Below are 12,438 nucleotides of genomic sequence, written 5' to 3'. Positions count from 1 at the left end.
TGGAACGGATTCATTTTTTTAAACATTTTTTTCCCCAGCAGACCACATCCCCGCCTCCAGCTCGCAGTCCCCCGCCCCCCGCACATATACCCTGCACACGCGCGCGCGCGCGCACACACACACACACACACACGCACACACACACACACGACGCGCACAGACACACACGCTCGCTCCCTCCCTCCGGCGCTCTACTCCGAGCCCTCCCGCCCGCCTCGCATTCACCGGCCTCGGCTCTGACTCCTCGCTCCCGCCGCCTAGCGAAGCCGCGCTGGGCTCGGAGCTGCTCATGGAGAAAGTGCCCGGCGACATGGAGAGAGAGCGCAGGGAGCGGAGCGAGGAGCTGTCCGAGGCGGAGAGGAAGGCGGTGCAGGCTACGTGGGCCCGGCTGTATGCCAACTGCGAGGACGTGGGGGTGGCCATCCTGGTGAGGTAGGTGTCGCTCCCGGCTTGGCGGGGCCCAGGACAGGGAGGGTGACAACGACTGCGGGCAGAGGCGGGCTCGGCCCGCTGCGAGCTCCGGCGCCACCTCCCCAGCGATTGGGAACGGGTCATGGTAGTGGGGGCGCCCTGGGGCGATGGAAACCCTAGCTGATTCCTTCCTGGCCCGGGGCTTTGGGCTCACGAGGAACTAGACGCGGGAGGGCACTTGGTTCCTCTGGCCTCAGAACTCACCCATCCCAGTCAGTCTTCCTCATGAGTGACCCTAGCGACCCAACTGAGATGTACGGCCATCTGACCAGCCCCTCAAAGAGAACGGTAGGGACTCCCCGTTTCAGAGATGACTCCCCGTTTTAGAGACAGGCAGAGAAACTGAGGTTCAGCCAGGGATTAAAGAGGACACAGAACGCCCTGTCCAGCTCGGCCCTTTGGAAGAGCGCAGCAGTGAGCAGGGGACTAGAGGTCAAGAGGCCCAGCTGCCCAGTTGCCCCTTTCAGGCCCCAAAAGTGAGGCCAGTGAGAGCTGCAGGTGAGACAGGTGAGTGAAACCAGTAAGCTTTAGGATGCAATCCTGGCTGAGTTTGTTAGGGTTTTTTTTTTTTTTGAGGGGGTGGCTTTCAGGAGACAGGGCCCCACTCTGGACCCTCCAGCCAGATAGGTATACAGAAGTATAATGTCCGTCCCCAGGATCCCTGAGGACCCCCACCCTAAGTGATGCTGTATTTACACACCTGCACGACTAATATCCCCAAACCCCACAAGCTAGACACTGACTAGTTACAAATCACACCTGGACTATTCCCACACACGCTGGACCCAGGGGTACAGGCAGAACAGGGGTACCCACTCTTGGCAGGGGGAGACTGTCAAACCTAAGCAGGGCAGCCTTTTGTAAAGACAGGGTGACTCCTGGGGTGGACAGACCCCTGCGGCGGGTGTCTGTTTTCCAGTCCTGGCCCCTTCCCCGGCTCTTCTCCTCCCCTTCTGCCTCTGCCTCTGGCAAGCCTGGGACTTACCCAGCTCCCCGCTGAAATGCCTGGATTCCAACTCAGAAGTAGATTTTGGAGGAAAAGAGCAGAAGAGTTTTAGAGGAATTGGGGGAGAGTTCCTGAGGAAGAGGAAGGGGCGGCTGTTTCAGAGCTCACTGCCCTGCTGGCGGGAACCAAAGAGGGCCACTGGGATCCCGAAGCCGCAGACAGATTGGTCGTGTAGGCACCCACACACAAGCTCACAGCGGGGAGTGGAGCCTCAGATGCGCCAGCCCGCATCCCCAGAGAGCTGCTCTCAGCCTTGTGTTGCACCCCTAGGCCCACAAAGCACATGTAGGCACCGAGGGGAAACAAGGCAAGGCCCGTGGGACCTGGGGGTGTCAGTGAGTGGCTCCCCCAGGAATGGGAGAAGAGAGGGCACAGAACAGGATCTGAGAGCAGGGTTCATTCTTCCTCGGTTCGCCCCCTGACACCCAGGGACCAAGCCTGGCTGGGGAAGGTACTTGCTAACAGACTTAGTACTCAGGGCCCACAGTGACCCTGAGAAGACCGGAGATGGCTAACAGATCTGGTTTGCCGAGCTTCCCAACAACCACACCTCGCCTCTCTCCAAAGCCAGCCTGACAACCCCGGGGCAACACTGGACAACCCCCTCCACTCCCCGTGATGCCAAAGGCCGCTCTAGGGCTCTCTGCCCTAGGCCTGGCCAATAGAAGGGGACAAGGCTAAGACCCCTAGCTTCTCATAGCTCCACGGGACCCATCCGTAGATCTGGCTCACAAACTCATGTTCTGACAAGCCCCAAATGTTCATCCACCATGGGACCAGGCCCTCTGACCACCCCTCCCCCGTTTCTGTCCCTACCGCCCATTCTGCCTGCAGGGTAGGGGGCAAGAAGGAGGCTGGTTACTAGCAGGAAGGAGTTCCTGGTGGTGGAATAGAGAAGCTTGCTAGCTGCCCTAGGGTCTGAGGCAGACCCCCATGTTTCCAGTCCTTGTGAGAGAGGAACCCGAGGAGGGAACACCACCCTCCCTCCTGGTTGTAACGCTGACACCTTCCCCCTCATACACAGACAAGCCTATTTCAGGCTCTTGGAAGCCCAGATGTCTCTGGGAGCTGAGAAACTCCCCAAGACTGGCTGCTGAGGCTTCTCCCTGGCAGCTCAAGCCAGCCAGGGAGGGGTGGGAGGAAACACAGGCTGGAGGGGAAGCCAGGATGACAGCAGAGCTCAGGGCTCCTACTCCCTAGGAAGGTCCTCCCTCAGGGCCACACAGGGTGATGCTGTGTTGAGGCAGGAGACCTGCGCTCAGGACCCATCCCTGGCCTGCGGTCTCTGGCCAGCAGTGTTGAAGTCTGGTCCATTCTGTTGCTGCCTCTTGGGCAGCCTTGGGGACCAGCCAGTTCCTGATCCATAAGCTGAGGGGCAAAGCAGCGCTTGGATAGTAAATGCTCAATGAGTGTCCCCTGGGACGTCCTGCTTGGGGAGAGGAAAGAGTTTCTAGGCTGTGGCAACTAAATAGTGTAAGGGAAGCCTTGCAGATTGCAACATGCCATACCCCCCCCCCATTGATTTTTTGTTTTTTAGTTTTTTTGCAATTGTGAAAACCAAAAAGCCTGAGATGCTTATTATTGTGTGTAGGGGTGGGAGCATGTTTGTATGTCGTGTGGAAATCAGAGGACAGCTGTCCAGAGCCAATTCTCTCCTTCCACCTTGTTGAGGGAGTGTCTCTCTTGTTCCTGCCACCGCGCTGTGTCCAAGGGACCCTGTCTCACTGCCTAGGAGTGCTAGGGTTACCCGTGTGCCGTGGCATCTTGCCTTTTGGGTTTTACACATTCTGGGAACCAAGCTTGGTTGCCAGGCTTGCGCAGTGAGTCAGTTCGACCCACTGGCTTGTCTCCCTGGCCACCGAGGCATCTTTCCTCATGTGTCCCTCATGAAAAGCTTCCAGAGAAATCCTGTGTGTTTTCAGGCCCGCTGCCACCTTGGTCCACACCTGGTACCTCTGAAGAAGCCAACTGTGAAGTTTTCTCAAACTCTTAAAGACAGGAGGGAGTCACAAAGTGTTTGTCCAAGGTCACACTCAGCATCCAAGCAAGTCCCTCGCCTTCCCCACATGGACAGTGCCCTGGCCACCCAGTCAGAACCTTCCTGCCAAAAGCGGCTGTAGCCCCAGAAGGGCTGGCTGGCCAGATGATCTGTGTCTATCTCCCTCACATCAGACTCTCAGGCCTGAGCCACAAGCTGTGAGCTTCCTCTGATGCCTCAGACAGACAGAGTGGTGACACCCAACAACACAGGTCAAGACACTTTACACACTTTCTGAGGAACCATTAAGGAAATAGTCTCTCATTGAGTCCCAGCTAGGGGGCCCATAGGTTGGGGTGATGGATCAGAGCACTTGTGAGACCCCGCCTCCACTTACGGTGTGGGGTCTGGTCTGACAGACTCCAAGGGTAGCCGAGAAAACTACCCGGTGGCACCGATAGCTGTGGCAGGAAGGCCACATTGGGTGGCCGGAGAGGGGCAGGTCTGGCATGAGGCATGTGTCAGGCATCCCATTTCACGGAAAGGAAGGCTGGCCAATGGTAAGTGCCGTTGTCGAACTGGGATTGAGGACTCTGGGCTGAGGCGTGGAGACATGGCGCTGGGGAAGCGGATGAGCACAGTTCACAAGAAGTCTGGGGCATCTGACTTGGGTGTAAACCTAGGGAGCCAATGCCTGGTTTTGAGTATGAGAATGTTGTAATGTAAGAAGTCTGGGGGGTGGGGTGGGGACTAAACCCATTAGATAAATTGGAACAGGAGAGGGCCTGTGCCAGGAAAGCCCAAATTCTGCTTCGAGGGATTGGGGGGGCAGGTTCCATGCCTCCAATCCCATCACTTGAGAGGCAGAGACAGGCTATGTCCATGAGTTCAAGATCTCACAGATAATCACAAACCATACCACAAAGGCAAAGTCAGTTGTTTAAATTAGCATTTGCTGCGGGGCATCAAGGAGAAAGCGGCTGAGCTGGGAGAGGAGAAGGGTGTCTCTCGTGGGCTCTTCACTGGCTGAGCCAGCACAGTTAGGTCACCCTGGCCTCACTTTGTTCACAAGGAGGGCCCTCTCTTCTAAGGATGACGTGAGTCCATGCACGCCGTGGACACCTTGTCAACCCTTGTGGACGACAAGCCCTTTCCTTTACACTCGGCCCCCCAGCCTAGGAACGCTGATGCCCATTTTATGGATGAGGAACCCTACACTTAGGGGAGATAAATAACGGGCGCGCGCCTAGGAAGCACCAGGCCCAGGATCCAGTCCCCAGCACTGAGAGGAAACTTACACAGGGAGCTGGGTATGGGCGTATGGGCGGGGAGCATGGCAGTGCATGCCCATGATCCCAGCACTCGGGAGGCAAAAGCAGCAGGAATGTTGGAAGCCACCCTGGCCTACCCAGAGATCCAGACCAACCAAGGATGCTCAACTCGCGCCTGTCTCAGAAAAGACGAGGGAGAAGGGAAGGGGATTACAGTGGCTCGTTCTTGAGGGGCTGAGGCAGGATTGTTTGAGCCCAGGAGTTCAGGGCCATCCCGGGCAGTGTGATGAGTCTTTAATTTAAAAACTAGAACGATTGCTGGGCGGTGGTGGCGCACGCCCTTAATCCCAGCGCTCAGGAGGCAGAGGCGGGAGGATCTCTTCCAGTGCTAGGCCAGCCTGGTCTATAAAGTGAGTTCTAGGACAGCCAGGGCTACACAGAGAAACCGTGTCCCAAAAACCAACCAGCCAAAGAAACAAAAACCAACCTAAAACAATTGTCCCAGAATCTCTCTCAGTGACCAGAGCAGGCCTCAGTGGGGTGTAGGCTCAGAGAGCACTCAAGAAGCAAGGCAGACGGTGGCCTGGCACAAGAGGCTGCCAGCCTAAACAGGTCCAGCAGGTGGTCCCAGCAGGACCTGGCCAGAGGGAGAACCTGTGATGGAAGGACAGCTCTGTATGAGAGTGAAAACTATTCTCGGTAATGTGGGAGCATGCCTGCTTCTCCAGCCCTGCCTCCATCTTGGCCATTCCAGCAGGATTTAGAAGACCCCCCCCCCCCACACACACACACACACACGCCCCTGCTTCAGCGCTCACCCTTCCTCCTGCCAGGTTCTTTGTGAACTTCCCGTCAGCCAAGCAGTACTTCAGCCAGTTTAGACACATGGAGGACCCCTTGGAGATGGAGAGAAGCCCCCAGCTGCGGAAGCATGCCTGCCGGGTCATGGGGGCCCTCAACACTGTCGTGGAGAACCTGCATGACCCCGAGAAGGTGTCCTCTGTGCTCGCCCTGGTGGGCAAGGCCCACGCCCTCAAGCACAAGGTGGAACCTGTGTACTTCAAGGTATGTCCTTGCATTTACTCTTGTCCAGAGCCCGCAGGCCATTGGGCCACAGCTCCTCCAGCCTGTGCCTCCGGGAGGGCTCCTGAATAGCAGAGATGGCTACGGTGCTGCCAGCCTGCTCCCTTGGAGAGGCTGAGGCAGGCGAGGCACGGCGGCAGGAGAGAAAGACATCTCCAGCACAGTCCTTGTCTTGAGAACATGGGCTTCGGTAACCACCAGGCTGCTAGTCTGTGCCCGCCACACAGGCCAATGTGGGCTCTCAGGGATCCTGGGGACGGCGGGAGGCAGGGTGCCCAGGCGTTTACTCCTCCTTCCCTCCTTTGCCCCCAGATTCTCTCTGGGGTCATTCTGGAGGTGATCGCCGAGGAGTTTGCCAATGACTTCCCTCCTGAGACGCAGAAAGCCTGGGCCAAGCTGCGTGGTCTCATCTACAGCCATGTGACCGCTGCCTACAAGGAAGTGGGCTGGGTACAGCAGGTCCCCAACACCACCACGTGAGGAGGGGGTGAGGGTGGGCTGGGCAGTCTCCCTGCTATGTCCTGTCTCGTCCCCTAGGCTTCCCATCTCTCCTGGGACCAGGGACTGACTGCTGGGGCATGCAGACGCAGGAGTCTGATACAGTTAATGACAGGCACCCCACAAAGGGCCTGCGTGGCAGCGTCCTTCTGACTTCAGGCCCGCTTCTGCTCAGCCCCTGCTCTTGGCTGCACAGAGTTGAGAACTCCGAGATTTGTCTGAGCAGTGCTTCTCCATGTCTGGGGCAGGGATGGCTCAGGTCACCCAAGGCTATGACTGTCTCCTGGTGGGGCGTTGGCTCCTCAGACTCAGAGCAGCACGGGGCCAGCCCCACCCCTTCCTCTGTACCAATCCTTTAGGCCTGTTCCTCATCTCATGCTCACCCGAGGGTGCTTCCTTACCACTCTCTGTACCAACAGAGCTGGAGCCAGGAGGGTCATGAGGACACATACACATGCCCAGACCCACAAGGGACCTCCATGGGTGTCACTCACATGGACAAAACTAGGAGATGTTTACTTCCAGTCTGACTAGAGGACAGCACCCACTTCTAGGCTCCAACAGGGCGGACGGACGGACTCAGTGACTCCCGCTGGCTGGGAGTGCAGCGAGGGCTGGCCTTCCGATGTGGTGATGTGGCGGCTGGGAACACTCAGACCCCCCAGACCCCCGGGAGGCAGCTGACTCTGGGAGCCAAATGGAAGGACAGAGCCAGGGCTGAAGTAGGAAGGAGAGGAGCGGAGGCGGGAACAGGAACTAGGGGTCAGCCAGCGGCTTGGGACACGTGTTCTGGAGAAACATTCCCAGCAGTTTCCCATGGAAAAGGCACTGTCTCCTCAGGCCCTTCCAAGGCCCCCGTGCCACCTCCTGTTCACGGGCCTCCCCACCCGGCTCTGCGGAGGAGGTCCCTAAGGGTGGGGAGAGGCCAGGCCTGTTGCCCTTCCTGCCACAGACCGACCAGTCAAGTTGTGCCTCCCCCACCATCAGCAGCTCCCCAGGAGAGCGCAGTGGAGTTCTCAGGAATTGCTAGTTGCAGCCAGGTCAAGTCCAGATGTGTACAGCTGGACCTGGCCCGCCCCAGACTCTGGAGTAAATGAGAGGCAAAAAGAGGTTTACCTGGCAAAGAAGGGCATCGGCCAAGCTTGGAAAACTGGAGTTCCCTCCAGCTGCCACTGAGAGAGACCAGGGAGGAGACTGTGGGAAGGGAGGCAGTGGAGGGGTTCGCTACCCCCCCCCCCAGCTCTCCTCTCCAGGCAGGCTCTGCCGCCCAAGATGAGTTTGTTTACAGCCATGACACAAGACTTCCTGCTTTTGGAGAAAAGAGCTTTTTACAGGGCCTAGAGGGACGGTGGGGAGAACTGGCCAGCGAGCCCCAGTGAATCAGAAACACATGGCTCGAGTCTTCCTGCTCCTGCCCCAGCTGGACCCCAGGGACTCAGCACTGGCCAAACCTCAAACATCATCTCGCCCCTCTTTGGTCCTTAGTGGGCTGACTGGGAGTGGGTGATGCAGGGGCCAGACAGCCCAGAGGCTAGCTACCTCACTTGGGCCTGAGCACCCATACTGGGCTTCCCCAGCTGTCACAATGTGGAATTGCCCCCTTGTGTCCCTTGACAGCCTCTGTCCCCATCTCTGGTCTCCTGGGGTCTTAGGCATGGGCCAGGGCCTGCAGGTCCCAACCCATTCCAGGGCCTCCCCTTGCCTCACAGGGTGGAGTGGAGTTTTAGGGCTGACTTGTAGAAGTCCAGCTTCTCTTATCAGGGAAACGCACTGAGTCAGACACCACTGTTTATTGAACTGTCTCTGCCTCCGGGTGTGTAGCTCTGTGTGGGTGGAGGGGCGCTGGGGCAGGGGGATGTGACGGCCAGGGAGCTAAAAGGAGTTTCACGGGCGGAGACACTAGCGGAAGCCAGGGAGCCCTCTGCTAGGACAGCACACATCCTTTTTCCAAAGGAAGAGAAACGAGTTCCCATCTGTGTGGTGTTTGGTAATCAACAGGTCAGGTGCTGGCCACACCCCCTGCACCCCCTGACAGGTCCAGGTCTCTCCTCTCCTGGGCTAGCTTGAGGTAGCACCATAGGATGGAGATAATGGGGGATTGCGCAACCGTGTTGGGTCTCTCAGCCAAAAGTGTCCCATCTCATGATTCCTGGTCCCCCCCTCCTAGTGCCCTTCGGCCTTCCCCCACTGACCCCTATAACCTGTCTCCTTCATCTGTCTCATCCACAGCCCACCGACCACGCTGCCCTCTTCGGGGCCATAGGACCCCTCCCAGCCCCCCTCTCCCTGGCAGCACTTTGGGCAGAAGGCTGAATTCTGAAGACACTCCTTGACCTTCCATTTCTGGGCGCCAAGGAAGCTGGAGGAATCCCGACTCAACTTCCCGAAAGGAGGCCTTCCTCATGGCCCTGGTCCCCCCAGGCTGCTGGGAGTTGGGGCTAGCTACTTTGATGCTGAACCTAGCAGTGGGGGACCCTCCTGCTTCCCCAACAGGGGATGCACCCATCTTAGCTTTTCTACTTCCTGTTAGAGAGGGACCTAGCAAGCGGCCGGTGGGAAGCCAGGACAAGCCCGTGAGTCACTTCAGAAAGGCACTAGCCCCACTGCGTTCTGCCCACCAGCATGTAGGCTCACCTCAGCATCTAGAGTATCACGCACACATGTCTACCACATATACAGATATATTCTATATACGATCTCTATATAAATATATAAATATATATAAATACATATCTATCATGTGTAGCTGCAGGCCCAGAAGCCTCAGTCTTGCCCAGCTATGGGAGGCCAGGGGGGATCCCCAGCATGTGCCTGGGTAACGCTCCAGGGAGCATGGAGAAACAGCACAAGAGGGTGGGGCCAGGAAGTGGAGTTGGGGTGCCTCAGCTTGCCCCCATAGCTCAGTGTTCTACATTCCTGCCTGTCTACAAAAAAGAAAGAAAGAAAAGATCTAGTTTGCCCAGTGTAGTAGCACACACCTGTAACCCCAGCAGGAGCCTGGGAGGCCAAGAGCATCGTTGCAATTGCAAGTTCGAGGTCAGGTGGTCTCTACCCGGTCTCCATGGTGATTAGCAGGCTAGCCAGGGCTACACAAGCAGACCCTGTCTCAAACAAAATAAAAAAATAAGAACTGGCTCCCCTCACCTTCCCAAGGGTTTGGCTGACTGGCTTGCCCTAGGAAGGGCAGGGACCAGGGCACACCAAGAGCTCAGAAGATCCCACTGGGGCGGCAGCCAGTGTTTGTATCCTGTGTACGTGTGTGTGGAGGGGTGAGGGACAGCCTCAGTAAGGAGCCTCACCTGCTCACTTCAGACAGCAGCCAGGCCACAGGACCAGGGACTCCGTCCTCAGTGGAGACCCAGGGCCTTTCCTGCCCTCCTCCAGGCCACCAGGCCATCCTGTCCACCTAATCTCCTTAACGTTGCTGGGGACCCCGTGTGTACTCCCTGGTCCGTGTGTTCTGTCCTGGAGGATGTCTTGCTGCTGTGGCTGCCGTGCCTGCATCCCCTCCTGTCCCATCCTCACGCAGCCTCCCTGTAACTGCCTGTCTTTTTGTAGTTTCTGATGTTTGTAACCAGCTGTGCCATTAAACAGGCCCGTTCTTCCGTTCTTCCTGAATCTGGCCTCTGTTCTTCCCCACCCCGGAGACCTGCCTTCACCTCGCTCTTCCCCGTCAGCGTTTCTAGATAAGAACATTTTCATCGGAAACAGCGCCCCTGTGCTGGCCCTAGCTGCTCCGGGGGTGCTCTGGGTTTCGGGACTGCAGATCACTAAGCAGGAAGTCAGAAAAGGAAGGAGGAGATGGGTCTGTCTTATTAAAAAAGTCAGAGAAGCTGGACCTACCTGGTGGTTTACAGCTGTTCCGCCGCAGCTGCTCAGAAGGTTGAAGCACAGGGGTGGGGCTGGGGATCACAAGTTTAAAGCCAGCATAGGTAACTAACTCCTTAGTAAGACCTTGTCTCAAAATAAAAAATAAAGAAGGCTAGGGACACACAGTTCAGTGAAAGAGAACAGCCTGGCATTCATCCACCAGGCTCTAGGCTTAATCTCCAGCACCTCCACTGGGGGATAAAAAAGTCAGTGCCTTTTGGGTTTTGTCCTGGAAATCTAGCAAGGGCAGGGTCAGTGTGGAACGAAGGGTACAATGTCAGAGGTGGGCTTGGTGACACACTCCGGTCACCCCCGGCACTCAGCAGGCTTACATAGGATGATGACAAGTTGGAGAACAGCCTGGGGAAGAGGGGGAGGGGAAAGGATGGGGGGTCGTGTCTAGATGTCCGTGCAGAAGAGCCTTATTTGTATGCACGAGTCAGTCACATCACCAAAGATTAAACCTTGACCTTCTTCTAGGCCTACACACCGGACATTCCATACTTGATGCTGAATGCCGGTCCTGAGGCTCCGGGGGTCAGGGGTCAGCCCTTGGGTACCGCCAAAAGGGAGCCTGCTGGAATCCGCCTTGAGCTCTGGGCCTAGAGTCTCTTTTCAAGTGCTGCTGGGCCAGGCCTGTCCATCCCCCCATGGCCATGGTCACAACAGCAGCATCAAGTCCCTGAGGAGGGATCAAGGAGGTCACAGCATGGAGGGGGGTGTACAGGAGAACAGGAAACAGCTTCTGCCCCTTGGGAAGGCTTCTTGCTGTCTGGAAGGACTCAGCTGACAGGGGCAAAAGTCTTGTCTCACAGCCCATGCACTTGAATGTGAGCCATGCCTCCCTTTATCTTCCGGGCCCTGGCACAGCAGAAAACATGCTGGAAATCAAAAGAATAAATAAATAGCAGTCTTAGAAAGCAGGACAAGCACACGGGCCAAGAGTAAACTGTGAACTGCAGGAGGATGCTGGGTGCCGGGAGGGCAGCGCCGGCCAGACCTTTCCAGGGAAGGAGTGTGCCAGACTGGTGGCCTTCCGGCTCACATTCGGACTTGGCGCTGCTGTGTGACACTGGGCAAGAGGCTGAGAGCCTCGATTTTAAAACAGGAGGCCTGGTGTGGGGGTGCTCCCAGCTCTCGGGAGGTTAAGGAAGGATGATGGAGCGTTCGAGACCAGCCTGGACTAAGCAGCAAGACACCATCTCAAAAAGAGAAATAGTAACTTCGTTAAGCAAAAATCTGTCTTGCAAGGCAGAGAGAAGCATGGCGGAAAACAAGAGGGGCGTTAAGAACAGCGCCGGCTGGCTGGACGCTGAGAACCAGGACACGGGAGGAATGCTGAGCTGCCGAGCAGAATCCTGCGAGAGAAGTTGCAATGAGAGGGCTGATCCCTGGGGAACCGGACCCAGCCAGAACCAGTTGGTGGGGTATGGGAGGGTCATGATGGAGCATCAGCCCTCAGAAGACCTCCGCACAGTGGTCTTGAGAATGTTAGAGCGGGAAACTGGAGCCATCCTGGAACAGGCCATTGCGAAGGACCCTCTCCGCTTCCTACCTTCGAGAGAGGACGTGGACCATCACCCCCCACCCGCTGGGGATGAGGGTGGAACGGGGCAGGATTCTGGCGACTGGGTTTTAAGCCAGAGACAGAGGCACTGTCTGGGCTTTGAATGTCTGGAGCACAGAACAAACAGTGCTCCGCAGGCAGCCAGCCTTCTTATTGAAAAGCCGAGCAACTGGGTCAGCTCCCCTGGTGAGCTCAAGCTGAGAGCCACCGGGACGTGGGCAACGAAGGGGGGGGGCATCGCGAGGAGACGGCGGCCTCTTCTCGAACAAAGATACCAGCAGTACAGACTCACAGTGGCCCCTGCTGGCTGCAGCGGGAACTTCACCCAAGAAAGCAACCATCTCTGGATCGCCAGCTTCCGGGCTGGGGGGCTGGGGGGTGGGCAGAGGGTCGGGGTGGGGAGCAGAGCATTGGCTCCACCTTACTCCAAAAGGGATGCAACCTTACTGAAACCTGAGACAAAAACAGAAGTGTACACGCCTAAACCACAGGAAATATCTTCCTGCAGTTGCCAAGTGGAAAAAGTTAATAAATGAAGGTGTTGGTACCAGATAACAAGTGTGTATAATCCCAGCATTTGGTAAACTAAGGAAGGAGGATCCTATGTTCAAAGCCAACCTTGGCCACTATGTCGTGAGTTCCAGGCCATCCAGAGTTATGGGAGGGGCACCCTTCTCTAAATAAACAAACGGGG

The 12,438-nt window shown here is 57.0% G+C and overlaps 1 protein-coding gene across 2 annotated transcripts; it reads left to right on the top strand.

Annotated features, from left to right (window-relative positions):
• Window positions 1-127: 127 nt before the first annotated feature.
• On the top strand, window positions 128-9,916 carry Cygb (cytoglobin). 2 transcript variants are annotated; one of them, XM_050140038.1, is made up of 4 exons: window positions 139-432; window positions 5,560-5,791; window positions 6,122-6,285; window positions 8,537-9,916. In XM_050140038.1, exons 1-4 carry the CDS (start codon window positions 290-292, stop codon window positions 8,568-8,570), a joined length of 573 nt encoding a protein of 190 aa, XP_049995995.1. In that variant the 5' UTR covers window positions 139-289; the 3' UTR covers window positions 8,571-9,916. The 2 variants fall into 2 exon arrangements, with proteins under 2 accessions (XP_049995996.1, XP_049995995.1); XM_050140039.1 differs by lacking the exon at window positions 6,122-6,285 and having other exon boundaries at window positions 128-432.
• The last annotated feature ends 2,522 nt before the right edge of the window (window positions 9,917-12,438 follow it).

This window comes from Alexandromys fortis, unplaced genomic scaffold, assembly GCF_014885135.2.
Source record: "Alexandromys fortis isolate MF-2015 unplaced genomic scaffold, M_Fortis_MF-2015_v1.1 scaffold_39, whole genome shotgun sequence".
In the NCBI taxonomy this organism is placed as follows: domain Eukaryota; kingdom Metazoa; phylum Chordata; class Mammalia; order Rodentia; family Cricetidae; genus Alexandromys; species Alexandromys fortis.
The sequence above is the reverse complement of the archived record's forward strand: the minus strand, read 5'-3'. Positions and strand labels throughout refer to the sequence as shown.